Raw genomic sequence first — 24,120 nt, forward strand, 5'->3', positions numbered from 1 at the left:
CTCTAGTGCAGTCAGGCTGTGTGTGTGTGTGTGTGTGTGTGTGTGAGACGCTTCTCTAGCTTCCAGAGTAGAAGGTCGGTTAAATACAAAGTGAGATAAAGGTTAAATGTGCACGGGCTAAAAATAAGGTCATAAAAATAAAATACTAGAAGTCAGAATGACAGCTTCGACTCAGTAGAGCAGCTTTCTTTTTCCTGCTCGCTTGCCGTAATCAGATTTATTTGTCTTTCTCCGTGTCTGTGCTACAAATAGGTCAGCGGCCACTTTGCCGTGTGTGTGTGTGTGTGTGTGTGTGTGTGTGTTTGTGTTTAGGGAGCCTTGACTGATTCCTCAGCCGGATAAAAGACACACATACAGAATTATGAATGACATTTCACATTCATTCATTCATTTTCTGAATCGCTTATCCTCAAAAGGGTCGCGAGGGGTGCTAGAGCCTATCCCACCTAACAATGGGGGTTACCAGGGGGGGACACCCTGAATCCGTGGACCACCATCCACACTCACGCTCATACCTAGGGGCAATTTAGAGTGTTTAACCAGCCTACCCTGCATGTTTTTGTCATGTGAAGACCAACCTGGGATCAAACCCACGACCCCAAAACTGTGGAGCCAATGCGTTAACCACTTGCCCCATATGTAGCTATCACACAGAATTATGAATGACATTTCCCAAGAGTCAGGCATGAGGAATCAATTATGTGTTCAGAGAGAATGCTGATAAAATGGAGACAGTGAGAAAAAGGAGGACATGAAAATATAACAAAGACAGAATAAAAAATGGTGTCAATGAAAATGAATGAGAGGAGGAGGAGGAGTGCTGGCTCAGATGCCTTTGCGATCAAGTCGGATCCCAACAGGTCCAAGGCCGCCGTGGAACTCCCACTCTCGCACCGCCACCAGATCTCTGCCAGCACGTCTTTATTTCTGGTACGGCAGTGAAATGTGATCTGCGCTGAGGTGCGAGCGTGCCAAACAAGCACGCGCATGCACCTTCGCTCGTGGGCTTGTTTTGTGTCTGCATCTATACAAGTTGGGAATAATAGCAGCAAATATACGTGGTAAAGAGGGAAAAAAATGGAATAATGTTCAAAATCCTTGTGAAGAAACGGCCTGTATTTCACATTCGAATCACTCTAAGAAGAGGAAAAAAAGTGGTTAGTGCGTCGGCCTCACAGTTCTAGGGTCGTGGGTTTGAATCCCAGGTTGGTCCTCACTGTGGAGTTTGCATGTTCTCCCCGGGCTTGCGTAGGTGTTCTTTAGGTACTCTAGTTTCCTCCCACATTCCAAAAACATGCATGCTAGCCTCTAAATTGCCCCTTGTTATGAATTTGACCGTGAATGGTTGACCTTTGTCTCTTTGCGTCCTGCGATTGGCTGATCATCAATTCATGTTGTCCATAGTTAGCTGGGATAGCCTCCAGCACCCCTGTGACCCTTGTGAGGATAAGCGGTTCAGAAAATGAATGAATTAATTCATCTTGTAGCTGAATTATGTTATGGTGCAGTCTGAAAATTAAGGCTAAATCCCATGTTGTAACCTCTTATTTTATTTTTTCATTTTTTTATTATGTTTTTTATTGTTTTGCCAACTTATATCCAGACATGGAGTGATTTGATCAATGGACATCCTGCAATGTGAGCTCCTTTAGGCTTTTAAGGCTGCACATGCAATATGTTGTGATCTTGCAATACAATAACAAGATTGTTAGTCATGGAGACGTTGGTTGCTTTAAAAAAATAGGTTTTGTGTGATAATTTAGGGGGAAAATGAAGACAATGTAAGGCTGTACTTGCTTTCTTTCACCAACAGGGTGTCCAAACAGTGTCCTGAAAGTGTAATCATTTGATTGCTGTCAGGTGCTGCTGCTTTCAGCAGAAACCTCATTGCTAAAACTGTTTTTGCTGGATCAATTGCAACAAAAACCTGCTCTCACTGTACCCCTTTGTGGAATAGTTTGGACACCCCTGATCAAAATGCAACTACTCTGGTATGTACTTTATGCTGGCATTTATTTGGGTTACAAGTTGGAAATGCTAAATATAGTTGAGTATTTTTGTTAAACATCAATATACATGCACTGTATATACTGTGTAGCAATGGAGTTCAGCCAAATAAACCTGAAAATGTATTTTTAGCATGAATGAAAGTTGTGTAGATTTTATTTGATGAGGTTTTTTTTAATTGTGGAAGTGCAAGGAAGGTTTGGAAAATATCAGTCATTTAATCAAATGGGTGTGGACATTGCATGACAATTGATGGTGATAGACTGGCAATTATTTTGAATATTTTCAGAGAAAATCATAATACTATTGCAGTATGAGTCCGTGTGTGCATAGTTCACAGTTTGAGAAGTTGGTTTACTGCATGTTAAAAATGGGAAACAGTTCTCTGAAAGTTTTACTTTGACAACTAAATTGTAAAAAGATGCAGACACTTCCATTTTGCATGATTGGGATTTTGTTTGTATGAATATCAAAGCCATCATAGGGATTTAAAGAAAAAAAATTTTTTTTAGAAAGACTGATATTATTCCAAACACAGCTGCAGTTCATCCTGTTTCTTGTCTAGTCAATCTTCCTTTCCAAGTTGAGCTGGAATATTCATTTCCTGTTGTTCCGTTTTATGCAAATACACAACCTAAGTGCACATGCAGGCAATGAAGTCATTGGAAGATCCAAATTCAAACAGGCCGTCCAATGGGAAGCCTGAGTAATCCCTTAAGCAAAAACACGCCTCAAATCTCCCAAAAAGCAGCACTTCAGCAAATTCCAGTTTATTCATTAACAGTGTGTGTTTCACAAGTGTTTTGTATGTCATCAAAACCTGCTTTTGTGGAGTTTACCCTATTGCTTATGTGACATTTTTGCTGCTACTCCGGTTCCTTCTCTCATTCCAAAAACCAGTTTGTAGCTCCCCCAAATCGTCCATCTGTGTGAGTAAGTGTCTTGCAATTGACGTTTGACCTGTCCAAGGTGTAACCGCCCTCTCACCCACGTTCAACTGAAATAATCTCCAGCTAACTCTGACCTTAAAAAGGGCCAACACTATATAATACTGATGGATGGATGCATTTTGACAGCTAGACTTTAGAACATACTTGATTTTGATCTATTTTTACAGCACATATGTTGGAACTTACCTTAACCCAGCGCTGTCAAACTTACGGGGTCTTCTGTCTAACTTTGTAACCTATTTGTACAGTACACACAGAATTGAATACTTTGATTTTTTTTTTCGACTGGGGTGCTGTAAAACTGGAATTTTGGGAGTTTGTGCACTATTGGACTTTGCTAAATTTCTTATCGGCAGTCACATTTGTTCTTTCGCCGCCTCCTGTCAAAACGGCGCTTTAAATGGCAGCCAACAGGTTAAGAAAAAACGTAAAAATGCCCCAATACCAAAAGTTAGAAACCTGGAAATGGCCAAAATCAGTAGAAAGTGCCCAACACACAGCAAGCCGACCGGAAATCTCCCAAAATCAGGTACACGGTCGATTGGTCGCCGGTCTTTTGGTCGCCAGTCCTTTGGTCGCCCAGAAGGTTATTGATAATTACCATTTAAATTCCCTAAATACAAACTGCGAATTACTATTTAGTCATACTTAATGGCCTAGTAATTATTAGACTAAAGAAAAGCTCAAAATTTCCCGGACTTTTATTGTTTTTTGTTGGAGAACTTGTTAAGACCCTGACTGACGTAGCTTCTTAAAGGGACAACGCATGTACATACAAACTCTTATACACTCACACGTTGGCTCAGTGAAACTGCTCATGGCCATTGTTGGCTTTTATTGATGCGTAGACCGTGTTGTTTTACCTTGTTTTGTCGCCGGTCTTTTGGTCGCCGGTCTTTTGGTCCCTCATTGTCGCGGTCCGGGCGACCAAAAGACCGCGACCAAAAGACCGGCGACCAAAAGACCGGCGACCAAAAGACCGGCGACCAAAAGACCGGCGACCAAAAGACCGGCGACCAAAAGACCGGCGACCAAAAGACCGGCGACCAATCGACCGCATACGCAAAATGAATAGCAAATGATCCCAAATTTACAGAAAGTGACCTGTAAGTACCCTAAAATGACAAGGAAGTCACACAAAATTAAGTCACTGCCTGCCATTGACATCGATAAAAGTCCAATTCACTTAAACTGGCTGTGGATGCTCATCTTTCAGTCCCATGAAGTTAATTTTTTGGGGTAAAAATAAACTAGTCGGGCCCCATTAGATCTGGTTGGCATGAATGTGGCCCACGAACTAAACTGAGTTTGACACCCCTGCCTTAACCTTTAAGTTGAGATGTCTTTCCAGATAAATATTAGGTTCTACTTCCTGTTAAACTGAGTAGCTGTAATGTTTTCTTGCTGCTTCCACTTTAACATTTTTTCCGAGCTCCATAATAAAGACAATATTTTTTTGTGATGACATAGAAAAGGCAGGCTTTTCTATTATTTCGTATTCACACATTGCTTGCTGGATATCGAAGCAGTGTTTGGTTAGATTGTACTGGATGTGTAGCCCTTTAATTGGTTCCTCTGGATCTTTGTTTCCTCCAATGTATGTTTGTCTTTTCATGTCGTTTGTGTGCAATTGTGCCCCGTTGTCTGAATTATTTCACAATTTTGAGTGTGTGTATTTGTCCTTGTGTTCCTATGAAAGTGTTGATGCGTTATGTGTTTATGATATGAAAAGTGGCGTGTGTGCGCACGTGTGTATGTGTGTGTGTGTGTGTGTGTGTGTGTCATCACAATAAATGGAGTCTTGGCCTGACTTTAATTACCAAGTCGAGTTACTTATGCCAGGAAAAAAGAACACACGCACATACTGTATTAATGAGGGCCAGGCATTCATGAATACGTGTGTGTGTGTTTAATGTGTGTGACGTTTAACTTTCGGGAGTTTCACAGACAGGCGCGCGTGCCAGCTGCTTTTATGTGGCTTTTTTTAATTATACGACTTCAGAAGCGTACCTTCGTATGACGCTAATCATAAAGTGGGGAAAGATAGCTCTGAGTGTGATATTGGAAAGTTACTGGTTGCCTGGGTAATTATGACCCGTCCCAAGTACAGTGTTGCATTGAGTTACAGGTTTAGGTTTATGTGAGACCAGGGTTATAACTCAAATCTTGCTCATGAATAGGAATGCCATTCATCTGGATTAGAGCCCCATAAAACACCAGTGGAAATGTATAAAATATTGTTTGATAAGAAATAAAAAAAGGATTTCTCAAACACCGCAAAGCAAATAAGTAGCAATTTTTCAGTTATTCATTCATTTTCTGAACCGCTTTATCCTCACTAGGGTTGCGGGGGTGCTGGAGCGGTACACGGTCGATTGGTCGCCCGGAAGGTTATTGATAATTACCATTTAAATCGTTGCTCAAATTCCCTAAATACAAACTGCGAATTATTATTTAGTCATACTTAATGCCCTATTAATTATTAGGCTAAAGAAAAGCTCAAAATTTGCCAGACTTTTATTGTTTTTTGTTGGAGAACTTGTTAAGACCCTGACCGACGTAGCTTCTTAAAGGGACAACGCATGTACATACAAACTCTTATACACTCTCACGTCGGCTCAGTGAAACTGCTCATGGCCATTGTTGGCTTTTATTGATGCGTAGACCGTGTTGTTTTACCTTGTTTTGTCGCCGGTCTTTTGGTCGCCCGTTGTTGCGGTCCGGGCGACCAAAAGACCGGCGACCAAAAGACCGGCGACCAATCGACCACACACGGCTGGAGCCAATCTCAGCTGACTTTGGGCGAGAGTTGGGGGACACCCTGAATCGGTGCAGGGCATGAGGTGACGCTCTCACTCATACCTAGGGGCAATTATGCATGTTTTTGGAATGTGGGAGGAAACTGGAATTCCCAGAGAAAACCCACAGAGGCCCGGGGAGAACAGGCAAACTCCACACAGGTTGAGCGTCATGGATTTGAACCCAGGTCCCCCACTGTGAGGCCGACGTGCTAACCACTCAAGCCGCCGGGCCGCCCAGGTAGCATTTTTTTTTACTTGGAAGTTTAGAATTGACGAAGCAACAGCTCGTTGTTAAAATAATAAGTGAGTTGACCAATAAGTCGTTATGTCTCGAGTTGATAATCGGTATCGGTGACTGGCTACTTTTAAATGATTGGACGGTATTGGATTTGGTCGCAAAATTGGATTTACGAGTGTGCTTTCAGCTCAATTGTGCTTTTCAGCATTTGGTTTCATTATTTTTTCTGATTTTAACATACAAGTAGTGGATTGGATTCAGAAAAACATGTTGAAAAAATCGGATTAGAAGTAAAAAAAAAAATATCAGCTCTTCCTAGATCTGGGTTGCAGTGAAAATTTGCAGTTTGTAAATTATATACCTTTTACCGAATGTAATGGCTGGGATTGATATCCCACTTCAGCCAATTTTCTGATTATTTTCAACATTCAAACCAAATTGTTTTCCTGCCAATCGACGAATTCCTCCCAGACTCACTTACCGTGTTTATACATAACGCCATGTGATCCAACACGCCTGTTGTGATGAAAGTGTGCCTCAAAAGCCAGGCCTTCAGTCCATGAACAGACAGGTTCAAATGGGGCACCACCACTTGGCATATATCATCTATGCATGTGTCTTTTCCCACTAAATATTTCATCAAGCCATGATTATTTCATGCTCTATCTGGAAGTGTCTGTGCTTGTCTCGGAGACATCCTTATGCAAAATGAAAAGCGAGGGGTGAAGAAAGACGAGGTGGAGGAAGGAAGATGCCTCCTTTGCACGGGCATGCCCGCTAACACGCCATTGCTAGAGTGCACTATAAAGGCTAAACCACAGGAGAGTAGGAAGACCAGCAGACAGATGGAATTATTTCTTACCCAATCATTTGCAGACATGGATTTGTTCCGCACTCGCCCTCTCATTTCCACTGATGGAAAAAAAACAGCAGCTGATATGAGAAGAAGTTTGGTCTTAGCAAAGAGAGAGAGACTAAGAAAACTCGGAGGATAGCTGACAGACAGAATGCAAAACAAATGGCAGTGATGTCAGCCAGCAGATAGATATTGGGTGTCACTTTCAAGGACCCCGTTGCCTTGTTTGCTTTCACCGTGAGCAAATGTGACATTTCTAGTTCACAAAGATGGTTTACACTCTGGATGATTAATTACCGACTACATAACGTGCTCATTACATTTCAGGATCGAATGAGGGACCTAAAAGTATACAAGCGAATGGAATGTCTTCTATGATGGTAGCCATCTTATATTAGTTCTAAAGACCCTTTTGCTAGCCTTCTCTCATTTCATTCTTAGATTAACTGCCTGGTTGTTTTGCCAACACATTACCGTATTTTCCGGCATAAAAGTCACACTTTTTTCATAGTTGGGCTGGGCCTGCGACTAATAATCAAGTGTGACTTATGTTTTTCTTTCTGATTTTCTCTGACCGCCGACAGCCTGTCATGTTTTTTTAGGCTATAGTGTTGTTCTCCATTTTACTATTGTAATTTTAATATGTTTGATCTTGGTGTCTGATAAAAGAGAAAAATGCTCTCCCAAAAAAATGTGACTGGTAGTCCAGTCCAACTTATAATTTTTTCTTCTTCTTCATTGTGTATTGTTTGGCTGGTGCAAATTTTACTCTTGTAGTCCGAAAAATATGGCATATAGACATTTATTTTGGAATTGCGGTTGTTTTTAAATCAATATTAATAGCACTGACAGGTCCCACGTGATCTGTAAGATGACAGGAGTGCGCCGCCTCCATTCTGTTATGCGACGGAGTCAAAACAGACCTGAAACGGCTCCCCCACCTTCCCCTTACCTCACCCCCTCTCCACTCGCCATAGATAATCCTCCCTAATTCCCTGCTTTGCCAGTGCCAGCATGTCCAAATTGTGATTGACTGCTGTCCCACATGGTGGGTGGGTGTGAAACCCCTCCCCCTCTCCTCTCTTTCACATCTACCTCATAGATTAACAGGATCAGTTTTTTGGTATCTGATTCCCTATGACGGTGAGATCTCTCTACCGCATATACACAAGCTCGCACACACCGTCTATACAGGAGGTGCGAAGCTGTTTTTCCGGCCTTTCGTGACAGCCTATCGGACCCCCAAACAATCTGCGAGACCATCTGTCATGGTGCAGGAAAGACCCGTCAGACCCAAACACTCAACTTCAACAAAAAATGTTTGCCGTGGCCTACATTTACCACAATACTGCAATCCTTTGTAAATACAGTAATACCTCATTTATCGTGGTTAATAGTTTCCAAGATCTGCTACAATATGAATAATGATAGTAATATATTAATAGTAATAATAATAATAGTGAATAACTGCAGTTTTTTAATGGTATCTATTTAGTAATATGTGGACTTTTAAAAGCCTCAATGTACTATTATTTAACTTGCAAAGATAGATGTGGCTGGTAAAATCATCTCTAATTGTGACTTGCCTTTCTCCCCCATTTCATGTTTTGTATTATTGTTCCTATAAACTATTCATATATATTTTTGGCCAATCATAGCCGCCATTGTTGATCCGCGAAGTGGCCAGGTATTACTGTATTGTATGTTTTCTTTTTTTCTAGATCCTTTTATGGATCTATTAGATTTGAAGTGGTTTGCCTAGACTTTTTTAAGGGGGCAATTTTTTAAAAACACATCTAGATTTTGTTTGCTTTGCTGTCAAATTTACTACTATTTGATCACGTTTATATTACAAAAGCTCAAACAATGACCATCTTCAATTCCGGACCACTTTTCTCTCATTAGAGGAACCTTGTGTAGTATTTCTAATTAAATTAAAGTCATTTTAGAGTTGGCTCACAGCATCGTGTGTATACAGTCTGCTCATACTAGCAGATGGTGCAGGTTGTACAGCGATGCCTGTGTTTACTATAGCAAAAATAAATAAAAGCAAAGTGGAAAAACCAAGTATTTCCTTCATCTTCTGCCTCCCATCTCAAGGGTGACACAAGAATGAATGGCATTCTATCTGACTCAGTCAGTCACTCATCATCTGGCTCTCGCTTGCCGTGGTAAGAATGTCCGAGCCGTGTATCACTTCGCTCAACCCGTCTGTCAGACATGTCGCTATACATTTTTTTCGTCCATTATTTCTTTTTGTGCTTTGACTGTTTGCATGTTGCGGGTGATAATCTGAATGCATATTTAATGTTGCTAGTGAGTTCTTGAACGTAGGAGTATCTATTCAACTCCCAACCAGTGCAGTGTGTGCAGTATAAATCAAGGTCAGTGGAGAGCTGGTGGCAGATTCCGCTCCATTTTTCCCAGGCTTCTTTCAGCACACCAATGCACAGAGTTAGTGTACGTAGCGGGCGCCTCGACTCGGATCACTTTACCTCGGCTCAGCTCGGCTGTGCGGATTAATTACTGGGGGAAGCCTGCACATCTCTGACCTCTGCCGTCGGACTAATTGAAATCTAATTGAATTGTGCTTGTCTAGACTAACGAAGTTGGCCACCGAAAGTGCCATTCTTTTGCCTCTGACTGTGGGTAGAATGCCACCAGTGTTTATTCAATCTTTGCATTGTGCTGAGGAGTTTGAAAGGACAGATTCTTACTTTGTATGAATGGTTGATTTACTTATGTAAATTATGTTCTTCAAATTTCACTGTGTTGGCCCGGTGGATGAGTGGTTAGCGTGTCGGCCTCTGGGTTCTGAGTTTAAGGGTTGGGACCTTCCTGTGTGGAGTTTGCATGTTCTTCCGGGCTTGCGTGGGTTTTCTCCGGGTGCTTCGGTTTCCTACCACATCCCATGGTAGGCTGGTTGAACAATTTAAATTCCCCTCTAGGTATGAATGTGAGCGTGTGCAGTCGATTGGTCGCCGGTCTTTTGGTCGCGGTCTTTTGGTCGCGGTCTTTTGGTCGCCCCGACCGCGACAACGGGCGACCAAAAGACCGGCGACAAAACAAGGTAAAACAATACGGTCTACGCATCAATAAAAGCCAACAATGGCCATGAGCAGTTTCACTGAGCCGACCTGTGAGTGTATGAGTTTGTATGTACATGCGTTGTCCCTTTTAAGAAGCTACGTCAGTCAGGGTCTTAACAAGTTCTCCAACAAAAAACAATAAAAGTCCGGGAAATTTGGAGCTTTTCTTTAGCCTAATAATTAATAGGGCATTAAGTATGACTAAATAGTAATTCGCAGTTTGTATTTAGGGAATTTGAGCATCGATTTAAATGGTCATTATCACTTACTTTCCGGGCAACCAAATTGCCTTCGCCTTGTGCTCTGCGATTGGCTGGCCACCAATTCAGTTTGTCCACCGCCTAGTGCCCGTAGTTAGCTGGGATGTGTTCCACCACCCTCTGTGACCCTTTTGAGAATAAGTGGTACAGAAATGAATGGAAAAAAAATTACATGGTTAAGCCGAAAAGAGATAAACTTCCATTTTAGATGCTTTGTTTGACATTACTTAATTAAATTCTAAAGAACAGACGATAGCTATTATAAATGACCATGTCAGAGAAGATTGCCCATGCAAGTATACAAATGTAAAATTTCTTAGACCTGATCATATTTAGACACACACAAAATAAAAGGTCACCTAACGAGCACAGCCTTTTTGTGACGTCACTTCTAACAATGCAAATAAACTGATAGAAATGAACACAAGTGTATTGGAAAACGGCTACTAACATAAAAGTGTGGGCATTCCGCCATGTTCGCATTGGTTTGGCTGAAGTAGAACCAGCATTGACAAAATGTCTGCCTGCACCAGGGGTGGCAAATTCTTAGAAATACTACTATTTTTCTCCACTATTACACACGAGAAAAAATCTTTTTTTCAATTTATAAAACAAGATTGTTACCTGCTGACATCCCCTAAGAAAGGCGTTGTGTGTCCCTTTTAATGTATTATTCTCCCAACAGTTCTTCTAGTCTGGGAAAAGCTGAACAACTCAATATGAGAGTGTAGAAATGGATTTTATTTCACTACATGTGAAGATCCCACAAATGAATGTCAAATGTGGAACACGGCAGGTCTCCCAGGAGATGTTTTGTCCTGTAGGTCCTTGTTTAGCTTTTAGCAGGTGCTTGCAGGTGATTTCCCTGCAAGTTTATTCTAATGACATTTCCTCCCGTCGCAGCTCTTTGTTGGCTAGAATACATTAGCGCGCTGGCAAGAAAGTGGGGAGGATGCTAATGTGAAAGAAAGAGAGGGATAGGGAAGGAGGAATAGTCCGTCATTAGCGGAGGACACGGCTTTATGATGTGTGGAAGTGACCTTTCCTTCTTTCATCCTGGTGCTCTCTCTCACAAACACGCATACGCACAGTATGAGCTTCCGCGCGTGTACTTATTCTGTTTTATTGCATAAAGTCACACACATCCACTTTAATGCCTGTCCTTTGTCTTCCGTAAAGGTCCCCTTGCAACCTGGCCAGTCTTTCAAGTTCACCGTCCTGGAAACCCTGGACCGGATCAAGGAGGAATTCCAGTTCCTCCAGGCCCAGTATCACAGGTACACAAGCATGCATACGCGTGTACGACAGTAAACTACAACAACTACTATTAACTCATTACTTACTATTGGCAGCGATTGACGAGCTGGAAGAAGGAACTATTTTTGCATTGACCACAAAGTATTACCACTTGCGACACTGAAACTAAGGAAACAGAAAGTTCTAGTGGCTCCATTTTTATTTTTATTTCATTGACTGTGATGGATCGTCCAGTGCCACCCGGTTAAAATGAATTGGACCTGTATCACAGCAACTAAATTACAAATAGATTTAATGTAGGTCACAGTCATTGTTGGCAGGGAAATAGTTAACAAATGATTATAGCGAAGAGAAATATTTATTTTTCAAAACTATTTTCAGTGAATGCATTCATTAATTCATTTTCTGGACTGCTTATCCTGACAAGAGTTGCGGGGGGTCCAGGAGCTTATCTCAGCTAACTATACACCCTGAATTGGTGGTCAGCCAATCACACGGCACAAGAGGACGGACAACCAATCATAGCTAGGGGAAATTTAAAGTGTCCAACCAGCCTACCCTTCATGTTTTGGGATGTGGGAGGAAACCGGGGGAATACCCAGAGAAAACCCACGCAAGCACGTTGAGAACATGCAAACACCACAGAAGAAGATCCGGACCTGGGATCGAACCCTTGAAATCAAACACTAGTCATTTGTGTGGTAATGGAAATCCTGATTGATCTGGTTACCATGGCTGATTCTTTAACGCAATAGACAACATTGAGAATAAATGGTCTTAAGTCTCTTGACCTTAACGGGGAAAAAATCCACTAGGTTTTGTCTTTCTCTTTAAGAGCGGTAGAGGTATTAGCCATGTAAATAGCAGTCGTGTAAAAATAATCTTCCGGCTTCTTGCTGCCGGGGAACTATGTTCAAATGACACCTCCCAATAGAGAAGAGTTGTAAACTATAATAAAACTATTTACGGGGCGTCCATAACTGGTTTAACGCTATTTGCGACAAGGCTCTTTCCCCCCTCCCTGATGAATAGTGACAGATTACTGTGTGTAAACCATCTCATTTGCATATCCTTGTGTGTCCTTGTGCAGCCTCAAGCTGGAGTGTGAGAAACTAGCCAGCGAGAAAACTGAGATGCAGCGGCACTACATCATGGTGAGTCTGCTGACATCTTTAACTCTATTTTCACCACTTCAAAAAAAACATTTTTAAATCCATTATTTAAAACTGGAGGACTTTACACCACACTACGGTGCCACGTTTGGAAAAACACATTTAACAGACCTATACTGGTCCGTACTTATCATCACTTGTTATGAACACATGGTTGCCATGGCCAAAATAATTAGCTTAGGGTACAAAAGGTTGGAAAACACTTTCTTTACTAACGCCCCATAATAGAAAATGGTACTCGGTCGTTTGGTCGCCGGTCTTTTGGTCGCCCGGAAGGTTATTGATAATTACCATTTAAATCGTTGCTCAAATTCCCTAAATACAAACTGTGAATTATTATTTAGTCATACTTAATGCCCTATTAATTATTAGGCTAAAGAAAAGTTCCAAATTTCCCGTACTTTTATTATGTTTCGTTGGAGAACTTGTTAAGACCCTGACTGACGTAGCTTCTTAAAGGGACAACGCATGTACATACAAACTCTTATACACTCACACGTCCGCTCAGTGAAACTGCTCATGGCCATTGTTGGCTTTTATTGATGTGTAGACCGTGTTGTTTTACCTTGTTGTGTCGCCGGTCTTTTGGTCGCCCGTTGTTTGGGTCCGGGCAACCAAAAGACCGGCGACCAAACGACCGCACACGATAGAAAATTAGTTTGGGCCACTGTCATTTTTAATGACTAAACTGGTGATGAAATGCAACCATGGTAATGCCAGTATGTCTCAAAATATATTTCAAAAGTTCTCCAATAATTATCCATCCCACCCGCAGCCATTTCCTCCAGTTTTTTTTTTGACATATCATGTAGCCCGAGCTCCTCTTTGTCGACATTTATGTGCTACTCAAAGCTCACATGTATTGTAAGCCTTTGTCTGAGGTACAAAATCCACGCCGCGCCGAGCAGAATTTGATATGCACCGTCTGCAAAGCCGCTCGCCTTTCATAAACCTGGGAGGGTGGGCTGGATCAGGACTTTAAGCTGGATAGATGCACAGATGGGGAGACATGAAATTCAGAATAGACGGATAAACCGAGCGGTGACGTGGTACATTTGCAAATAGACACGAGGCGATAAACAAATAATACTGGCGTAAAAATAACTGGCAGCAAATCCACTCCTTTTTGACAGCACTTGTCCTCATCGGGCTCACGGCTAAGTGGTAGGGAACACACTACACCGGCTAATCACAGGACACGTACAGTGTAAACAAAGAACCACTCACAATCACATTCACACATTTGGAAAATGAAGGGTCTGAACCTGACATGCATGTTTTTGCGATGTGGGAGGAAGCAAATGCAGCTTCTCTTCAAAATCAATAATAAGAATGGTGCTAATTATTAATATCTCTCTGGAGAATGTTCTAAAATGTTATTGCATTAGATAATGCTAAAGCTCCTTGGCAATTATTTATAAAATCCATCTCTCATGAAAAATAGGAGCACTCACAATTACTGAAAATCTACAAGTGATGGGCCAGATCAAAATGTCAAACTCATTATTGTGGTATATACAGCATTTAGCAAAGTTGGATCTTAATTTGCTTGTAATCAATATATCAGTTAAAACGAATTAATTCAGTACAACTCGTAAATTTTTTTTAGGTATTTTTATTTTTATATAACATATATATATTTGTCAGTTGACCCAATGGGTGAATTCGCATGAGCGCAACTTGACATTTGACTACAAAACATCCAGATTTAAGATCAGAAAGAAATTTCGATAGATCTTGGTGATTGGCCGTGTCACATTTTAATCCAGCACATTAATATGCAGATGCAAAATGATTAATTTTGTATAGTATCTGCAAAAAAAGACCAGTGTTGATGCTTTTTAGTCAGATTATTACGCTCCAGATGCGGCTAGATAAACACATTTGGAAAAAAAAACAATTAAATATATTGTGCACTAAAAAATATTTCATTTTTCAAACATCTATCTTGATTTAGCACGTCTACAAGTAAAAAAAAAACACAAGTAACAAGAAAACGTCAAAGGAATAATTATGCTTCAGGCTTTATTATATGAAACGCCAACTCTCTATTGTACTCTGGACAGCTACTGTGACGCTATGCTTCTCAGGCAACGGGTCAGAGATGACAGTCGGCGATGCGACATGTCGGATCAAAAGCAATGGTGACTTGAAATAAACGTGAAAAAAATAGTCTATCTGAACTAAATGATGAGGGCAAAACCGTCATGGATGAATGACTGATACCGGAGAGAGGCAAAAGTGAAAATATTGTGGGGAGAAAAAAAAGAAGTAATCACAATCTTGTGGTAGGAAACAATGGAGCTTGATAGCAATGCAATGTGGTAAAATAGCAAAATGTGCGTGTGTGTGTTGGGGTGGAAAAGAGTGTCTACAGTCACAGACACGTAAATAATGTGAAGCAACAACGCACTGGCTGTGCTCACAGAGGAGATAACCCAGAAGACTATATTTAGCTTGTTCGCCCTGTCATCCACACTGAGGTCCGTTTCCATTGAGTGTGTGTGTGTGTTTGGTTGGGTTGTTTTTTTTTTTCACTATCTGCCACGCTGCAGTGCTCCCACCATTACCATTCATCAGTTTTAGGATCTCTAAATACCAGGTCAAAGGCATGAAAAGCAGGATGTCATAAAGCATTTTTATTGATTCCCAAGCCGTTGTGTTTGCATATTACTGCATTTTCCTTCTCAAATGGCATCTGTGATGTTTTTATCTTTGATAGGGAATGCTGAGATCTTGTCGTTTGTGGGTGCTTCATTCTCATGCTGATTTTTTTTTTGTTGCCTTCAATACGTCTCTAAAATAAACCAGTGCCGCAGGGAGAGATGAACTCTTCTGAGGCGTGCATTTTTTTTTCAATACCAAATTATGTTGACAAAGTGAGAGGCTGTCAAGGCCTTCAAAAATTTAAAAGCAAAATATCATAATCAACGCTGCTCTTACGAGCGCACGGTGCATGCAAATGATTGGGTGACCATTATTTACTGTCTAAATTTATTAATGTAAAGTACATTGTTCAACAATTTCTCTGCAGCCTTACTAATACAGGAGTTATTGGCGGCATGTCATGTCAGTAGTTGGTAATTTCAAGGCCCTTTAGATAAATGGAGACTAGGTCGAGGTCTTTTTTGTTTGTTGCATTGATGATTTATGACTTGCGGGTTGCACTGGTTTAACAAGTCATGCATATGTGTTGTTAGTTGTAAAAGTAAGGGGGCACCATGTCTCAAATCATTGTTAAACATGTCAAAGTAATGTTATAGCATGTATTATACATTTCTTATTGTTGTTGTTCAAAGATTTTCTATCCAAAATGGTGGGCTAACATGATTATGGTCAGGTGATCCTTGGGCAGATTTAAATGAGTTTTTATTCCGTGGCATTTTTTACTCAAAGTTTACCTCTGCGGTGTGTATACGTTTCTGCGGTCTTCTCGTTTTAAATTGCTCAAGCCAATCTAAGGAATGAGACAAGCCATGTGCTTTAACTGCGGATATTCAGCTTTATTGCCGGATTATTTACATGGAAAATGTAAACCGTGGACAAATTACAAGTTTGTATATGTGGCTCATACTTTACAAGGAACCTAAAGTAATTGGCGGAAGTAAAAAACATATATTTAAACGTTCACTAAAACTTGTTTGCAAATCCTTTTGAGTCAATTACGGCCCAAAGTCTTTCATCATTGGTGAAGCTCTACCCGGCCTTCTCTGACAGTTTATGCTTGTTCTTGGGGTGTTTTTTACTCTTCAGCAAAGGAAATACATGCCCAATCAGACTCAGGTCAGGTAATTGACTTGACAGTTGGATTACAGACTGTTTCTTTGCTAAAAAAAAAGGCTTTCTCACTATGCTTTGGGCCACTGTCCATCTGCTCTGTGACCGACCCAACTAGTTATGATGCTTTTGACTGAAAAGGAGCAGATAACATTGCCCCAATCACTTGGATTTCATTTTGTAATGTCAGTGACACAATGTGATTATTGATTCTTTGCAATTGCCCTCCCAAACATTTTCTGCCTTAATTAAACCAAGGCAAAAATGGTATTTGATGATGTAAACGTGACAGATAAGAGTACTAGTGTAAAACAATTTCCCAATCGTTTGGATCAGAATTGTGTAGAAGAGTATTCCATTACTTTCCAAGAGTGGGACGTTGGGTTCTCAGGATTTAAGAGGGCCAGATGTAGGATAGGGATTGATTTTAAGAGCCTTAAAACAGTCTGAGGAGTCTCAAAACAAGGCGGGCATCAAGGATTAAGGAGAAAAAAAATAGGATTCAGGTCTCCTATAAAAATCCTGCTTACTTGAGTATTGTAGTTGTCTTGACTCTCACTCTGTTGAAACTGTCTGCAAGAGATGCTGATGGAGTCCTCACTCAGCTTGCTAACCTGACCGGCTGTTCTTTTGGCCAACCCTCTAATAAATCATTTAATATGCTGTCAGTGTCCATGTGTGCATGTGTGTGAGTGGGCGTGTAGATGAGCAAGACAAGCTCACCCAAGAGACCCCAAAGAACAATGCATTTGCAAAAGCTTTTACACACACGCTTGCCCTCGCACAAACACACACACACACACACACACACACACACACACACACACACACACACACACACATGCGCTCTTCAGTGGTTCGAGTTCCACTCAAACGTGTGTAAACGGTACTCCAACACACCATATTTTATCAATCCAAATCTTCTCTAAAGCCACAGGCGCAAGTGGTTTGTAGTATATACACACATCAAAATCCACTTCTGATAAACTGCCTTAACAGGTGAAGCTCCTTTTTTCCTAAATTGTAATCTTTTAGTGCGAAATATCTGACGGACTTTTGCCAATGTCCTGCGGGTGTCACTGCCGATGGAAACAAATGAGCAAATAAGCTAATCGGGGAAGGCAACAAAACAGAAACTAAATAAACATTGGTCACATTCAGAAGAATGTTGTATGTAGTTCAGACTTGGAAAGGGAATGGTGTTCTGAAAAATGTTGATAATTTGATTATAACGGATTGTGAGCATCAAAATAAATGTGCAATTTTAGCCAAACTTATTTTCCAATCAACCTGACCTCCCTGATGCTATTCTTACTTGCTTCAGCAAGTTTAACACAATTTATTTCAACTGTTACTAAGGCTATATTCACACTGCAGGATGTAATGCCCAATTTGCACATGTTTTGTTAATTCTTCTTCTTGTTGTCGTTCAAATGAGAAACTGAAAAATGCCACTTGCAGTGTAAACACAAAGTGATGCCACTATCTGATACTCAGCATCGGTATCATTGGCTATATCAGATATAATATCGGCCTCCGATACGACTATTTGTTGTATAGAATTTAGTCATAAATTGGGATTTAATCCATTAGGCTGCTTTTAATTGAACCACTAGGCAAACATGTACGCCGAGTGGCATTACATTTCTTTAAAAACTAATTACAGTAACAAATCATTGTTTAATATCATAAAGAAAGCATTTTTTTGTCTTCACTACATAAAAAAGTGATTTATCAATTACCGGTTATCTTATTTTTATTGCTCTAAAAATATATCTTGAGAAAATTTGGATTGAATCAAAAGGTGAATAGTCCGTATCGACACATCATTACTTGTCGCTGGACTCACAAAAGTATATATGGGCTCTCCGGGAGGCCTACGCCATTTTGCTTTCGCATGGGCACAGCATCAGATGAATTATTTCACCAGCATGTGGCATTAAATCCCAAATAGCAGGGCAGGATAACTGGGTGTAAAACTTCACACATAAGGCATTTCAGCATTTTAATACATGCACACATCAACCTGCATATGAAAAAAACATTCACACAGGTGGGAACAATCTCAACTTTTCCATTTAAATGTACTGCCTCTAGTCATTTAACATGCTTTTAAATGGACTTTTATGAGGTATTTTTAAGTCGTAAGAATATCGGGAGAGAAGGTGTACCTTGAGGTATGTTTAGTGGAAATCTAAACATATCTTAAATGTATCTGCATTGAAATGAATGGAAATGCTATTCATGATCATGCCAGAACATGCAAAAAAAAACATTTGTAGAAATAACATTAGTAGCAATAAAAAATATTAGCTATTGGTACTTAACCCCTTTAGGGATTATGGTCACTATAGTAGTAGTTATTCAAAAGTTGACACTTGAGACAATTTTTACTATATGGGGCAAATGGTTATTTTGTTGTAATTTAACACTATTTTCGCACTATAATTTGCACCCGAGTCTAGTTTGCACCAGCCAAAGAATGCACAATGAATAGGAAATATTAAATAGAGGGCAATTTTTTTTATTTTATTATGAATGAACATGGTGTATAGTATGTTTAATGGATTCAAAATCTGCAATTCATAGTTTATGGTGACTATCATAATCTATTTTCTTTTTACTTGATCAGTAAAAGGTTTAATGTGAAACACTGTTTTTCCTTTAAATTGATGTAATTTTGTTTTCATGAGCATATCACAGAAAATCTATTGATCCAGGCTGCAGAATTTTCTGTTATGAATGGCATTTTGACTTAAATGGACTGTAGGAAATGCAGCAGAAGTGAACTGAAGATTTTTTTCGGTCCTTGGGCTTTCATGTCCACGTTTATCAAAGCATCTTGAAAGTTGCATTTGTTGATGAGAATGCTGCAGCAATGTTTTTAAAAATAACACGTCTACATCCCTTTAGGATATTGTGCGCTTGTTTGTTTTGAGGAGAAAATGGAGGGCTTTTCCTTTATCCTGCTGCTCAAGAGTTTAAACGCGAGGTCCTTCACTGTCCACATGAATCATGAGGATAAGCGAAATAATAGATGACCGGACCCCGCTTCTAAATGAAAGCATGCCTGAGTGAGAGTTGAGCATGGAATAATAACAGAAGTGAAGAGGCTGACTGTAGATATAGTGAGAATTAATAAGCACAGACAGACAGGAATTGAGTTAAAGAGAGGTGATGGTAATGATGGCAAGGTGAAGGAGAAGCTGATGAAAGATGGCGCCAGGGTGAAGGAGAGCGTACAAAGTGGGACGTCACATGCCTTTTATGTTGACTGCACAAGAGGAGAGCTTTAATAGCGCCGAGTTGTCAGGTGTGAAGTGTAAAGTGCGTCATTCCATATGTGAAAGAGAGTCCGAGGTGGTTTTCAGGGTTTTATTTTTTTATTTTTGGGGGGCCAGTGTGTCTATGACAGTTAAGTACGCAACAACGCTCGACAAGAGAATGTTTTAAGGGCTAGGGGAAAGGAATACAATGACAAAGAAGTAAAAACACTGGAGGGTGATGACACGAGTTGTATATAGAAAGGACGGGGATTTTCTATCCCCTTTTTTTAATGGAAGGACAATTGGTGAGAGGGACCGAGGTAAGAATAGAGATGGCGAGAAGTGGAGCGGCACAAATCGGAACGAGTTTGAGTTTATAACACAGTTTGTTCTGTTGGACAGCCAATTTCGCCCATTGAACAAATAAATGGGGAGGAAAGTGTAAATAGAAATGGGTCCTAGTTTTCCCACACAGACCATAGAAAAGTTCCCTTTAAAGTGCAAGACACGACCTTGATCAAGTGCATCCCAGTAGAAAGAATCAGTTTTTTGATAAAGTGACCGAATTACGATTGTGTAACAGTGGAAAAACTGTAAATAGTTGCAATATTTCCCAGAATGAAGCAAATTAGTTATTGTTAGACAATCCAGTAGAATGTGTTTGTTTTATATATTCTGTCTCTTTTCCAGAGGTGACGTAAAGAATATGATTGCATAAAAGCACACACCCTCTTGTTAATAGCCTTGATCTAAATCACAGGTGTCAAAGTGCCGGCCCGGGGGCCAAATCTGGCCCGCCACCTCATTTTGTGCGGCCCGAGAAAGTAAATCATGAGTTTCTATTTTAGGATCAAATTCAAGTGATGATAGATGTACATTACATTTCCTGATTTTCCCCTTTTTAAAATCAATCATTGCAATTTTTTAATCCAATTTTTTTCTTTTGTGTTTTTTGTTCAAAAAGCATTTTGTAAAATCTAAAAATAAATATACAAATATTTTCCGTTTTCCACTTTAAAAAAATATTTTGTTTCCATTTGAAATAAAAAAAATGATTAAAAGACATTTTCAAATACTAACAAAAAAAAGCTCAAATAAACATTTCTTTAGATCTATAAAAATTGACTATTTAGGGCTTTTGATCCAGTTCTTTTAATCCAATTTAAAAAATAATAATAAACAATCTAGATATTCTAAAATGGTCCGGCCCACATGAAATGGAGTTGACGTTAATGCGGCCCGCGAACCAACCCGAGTTTGACACCCCTGATCTAAATGGAAGTCAGCAAAAACATTCCAACATTTTGGGGCCCTCAATAATAATATATTTTCATGATGATCATGATTATAATATTTCCTATCCAATGAGTTAAAGAAACTGGCGTCAGTATTTGTGTGTAGCTCAACTCAAGCACCACTTTATTATTTGGACTAGTACTTTTCGGCTCAAGACTGTTTGGCTGGTCGTACTGTATAAGTTTCTCAATGCTTACGCATAGAAAACGAAAACAATGCCTACGTGCTTCAGAAAATGGAAGGCTTGCAGACAGCAGAGTTGCATGATTGGAATAAGGAGGAGAAGGGCTGAGGCAAGGAGGAATTGGGGAGAGGCATGTGTCGCTCTCATCAGTCAGACATTGCTCATCCAGCGGTGGAGGCGGACTTTGTCACGGTGACGGATGCCTGCTGGCTGTGTGCCATCATCTCTCCATCGGTTCCATCGCGCTATATAATGTTCACATCCAAAAGGGTGAGGACAACGTATATTTAGTCAGTGAGAACGTGTTTAAAGCATGCAGGCGGGGGAGTAGTATTTAGTCCTGCATGCTCAAACCCAGTTTATGTTCAAGGGTTTTGAAACTGGCACATTCAGGTGGAGGATGATGGACATGTTTTTTGTTCTAAGCGCAAGCTTGTTCTGACTCGCATGAGAATTTCGTTGGAAATGATGGTATTGGCAATATTTTCTAACTGTTATGATTTTGCAATTCTCAACATGGTTTAATCCTTTACTCATGAAAAGACTGACTGTTAACTACAAGTCCAACATGATTATAGTAGTTCCTGATAATGATGCCAAAATACTTTTATATTTCAATCTCACCCATTTGTTAGGCTTAGCTATTTAGTAGACAATGATCAGCAAGTAGTTTTTGTTTGTAGTTTTTTTTTTACTAATATTTTTCGGAAAACAGACAAAGATTGTCTATCTTTTTCAATACTTTAGAGCAGGGGTGTCGGACTCGGGTTAGTTCGCGGGCCGCTTTAACGTCAACTCGATTTCACGTGGGCCGGACCATTTTAGATATAATATTTAGATTTTTTTAAATAAATGGATTAAAAGAACTGGATTAAAAGCCCTGAATATTCAGTTTTTTATAGATCTAAAACAATGTTTATTTTAGCTTTTTTTATTATATATTTTTAGATTTTACAAAATAATTTTTGAACTAAAAACACAGAAAAAAATTGATTAAAAAATGACAATTATTGATTTAAAAGGGGGAAAATCAGGAAATTTAATATACACCTATACTCTTCATTTTAATTTGATCCTAAAACAGAAAGTCGGCACTCATGATTTACTTTCCCGGGCCACACAAAATGATGCAGCGGGCCAGATTTGGCCCCCGGGCCGCCACTTTGACACATGTGCTTTAGAGAATTTCATTTAAAACAAAACTCATTTTCCCATCATTATGTATATGTATTTTCCACTGGCATTATACACAATAATGTAGTTACACTAGTTAGATAAGTAACTGGAATATCAAGATTTCCATTGCTGACACTGACAATGTATTGCTCGACTCGTTTTGGCCTTTCCCACCGGACCTGAGAATTGATCTGCTGCTGTTACTCGTACTAAACATGAATAGTGACTACAAATACACGATTGTTTGCTTGGTAAATAACAAAGGGCAATCAACCACATACTGCTTCACATAAAGACCAAGACATTATTATTTAATCACATAGTAGTTTGCCCTGGTAAATTTATTCCAGGGATCACAAACACGGTGTGCTAAACATCGATTTTGTGCCACGGAACACAATTATACGGCAGTGCCTTAAGTTGCTAGTAGCCTTACTCCCAATCTATTGGCTATATGAGCCGTCAATCAGCTGATTTTTCTTTTGGGGGAGCATTGATAGGACTCACTTTACAATAAGCAGCATTTTGAAAAACGGAATAGTTCATCAAGAAAGTTGTTTGCTAGGCTCAATTGATAGTGTCAAAATGAACCTACATTTAAAAATAGCGTATCTTATGTTTTGTAAGCTTCATGCTAATGGTAGCACTTAATGGGAAAATCATACAAAATACTTGGAGCAAAATATTTGGGACGCATTTTACATTCAATATTGTAATATTTACAATATTTTCAATATTTTTTCTCTTCATTGTGTATTTTTGAGCTGTTGCCACTTATACTCAGGTGCGACTTATACTCAGGTGCGACTTATAGTCCGAAAAATACGGAAATTACTGTGTTTGCGTGATTGCAACTGTTCAAGTGCAAATAATCTTTTTTTCGTCCATTTTTTCTTTCGGCTGGCGTGCTCATCACTCATTCAAAATGCTTTTAAAGTCTTATGACAACTCGTCTGAAACGAACCCCCTCACACAAAGTGGCAGATGTTGTCTCACTCTGAAAAGAAAAGAAAAATCTGAAAGTGCCTGTGTTTGTTTCCACAGTACTACGAAATGTCCTACGGTCTCAACATTGAGATGCACAAACAGGTAAGAGAAACTTCATTGTGTTTATTTCGATAATGTTGCCTTGCTGTTGGGCCAACAACACGTGTATTTATTAGTGTCAGTGTGCACATTTAGAAAATAGGTGGGAAACGGTAATTATTTTTATCTAACACACTCAAACAACAAATGCCATTGGTGCCTGTGTGGGTGTTTATTTTAATGACCCTACCTAACATACCCCTCCGCCCACCCCAATTCCCCATAATGACTGGTACGCCTCCATACATTTAAATGAGGTCGGTAAATTAGCCAACACAAATACAACTAGATGTAATTACTGCATGGTTTTATTTCGAGAGAAATAGACAAGAAGTTTCCCTAAAAAAAGAACATATTTATTGGCAGCATGAGTTTAATGATAAGTGTATCGCAGCAGTGGCAGGTAATATTCCAGCATGTGTTGCATTTGTAAAGTAGGTCATTGTTTGTAACATTTTAGTGCAGTCAAAGGAAAGCTCCGGCGCTTAGCTATCACCCAGTAATCACGGCGTCGTTTGTCAGTTAAAGTAATTATAGCTTGCAGTGCAGTGCAATAATTTGCTGGCTTGAACGCAACAGTTTGTCTATCACTAAAAGAACCATCATTGATGCATTTTCTGTTCACTATATCACTCTGACAATTAACTGAAATTTGTATCTAGGATCTGGTGGGTCGTTTTATTTGCGGTTTGGAACTTATGTAAA

General features: G+C 39.8%; 1 protein-coding gene across 5 annotated transcripts in view; it reads left to right on the forward strand.

Moving 5' to 3' along the window:
- tle2b (TLE family member 2, transcriptional corepressor b) overlaps window positions 1–24,120 on the forward strand; it is a 64,610-nt gene that overhangs the window by 5,037 nt on the left and 35,453 nt on the right. For 4 of the 5 annotated variants that reach the window (XM_077606915.1, XM_077606917.1, XM_077606916.1 and 1 more), the window contains 3 exons: window positions 11,381–11,478; window positions 12,549–12,612; window positions 23,374–23,418. In XM_077606915.1, coding sequence (XP_077463041.1) covers window positions 11,381–11,478; window positions 12,549–12,612; window positions 23,374–23,418 — 207 coding nt within the window. Of the gene's footprint in view, window positions 1–1,825; window positions 1,992–11,380; window positions 11,479–12,548; window positions 12,613–23,373; window positions 23,419–24,120 lie in introns of those variants that run through there. The other variant, XM_077606918.1, reaches the window with a different exon arrangement.

Source organism: Stigmatopora argus, chromosome 8 (assembly GCF_051989625.1).
Source record: "Stigmatopora argus isolate UIUO_Sarg chromosome 8, RoL_Sarg_1.0, whole genome shotgun sequence".
Taxonomy (NCBI): Eukaryota; Metazoa; Chordata; class Actinopteri; order Syngnathiformes; family Syngnathidae; genus Stigmatopora; species Stigmatopora argus.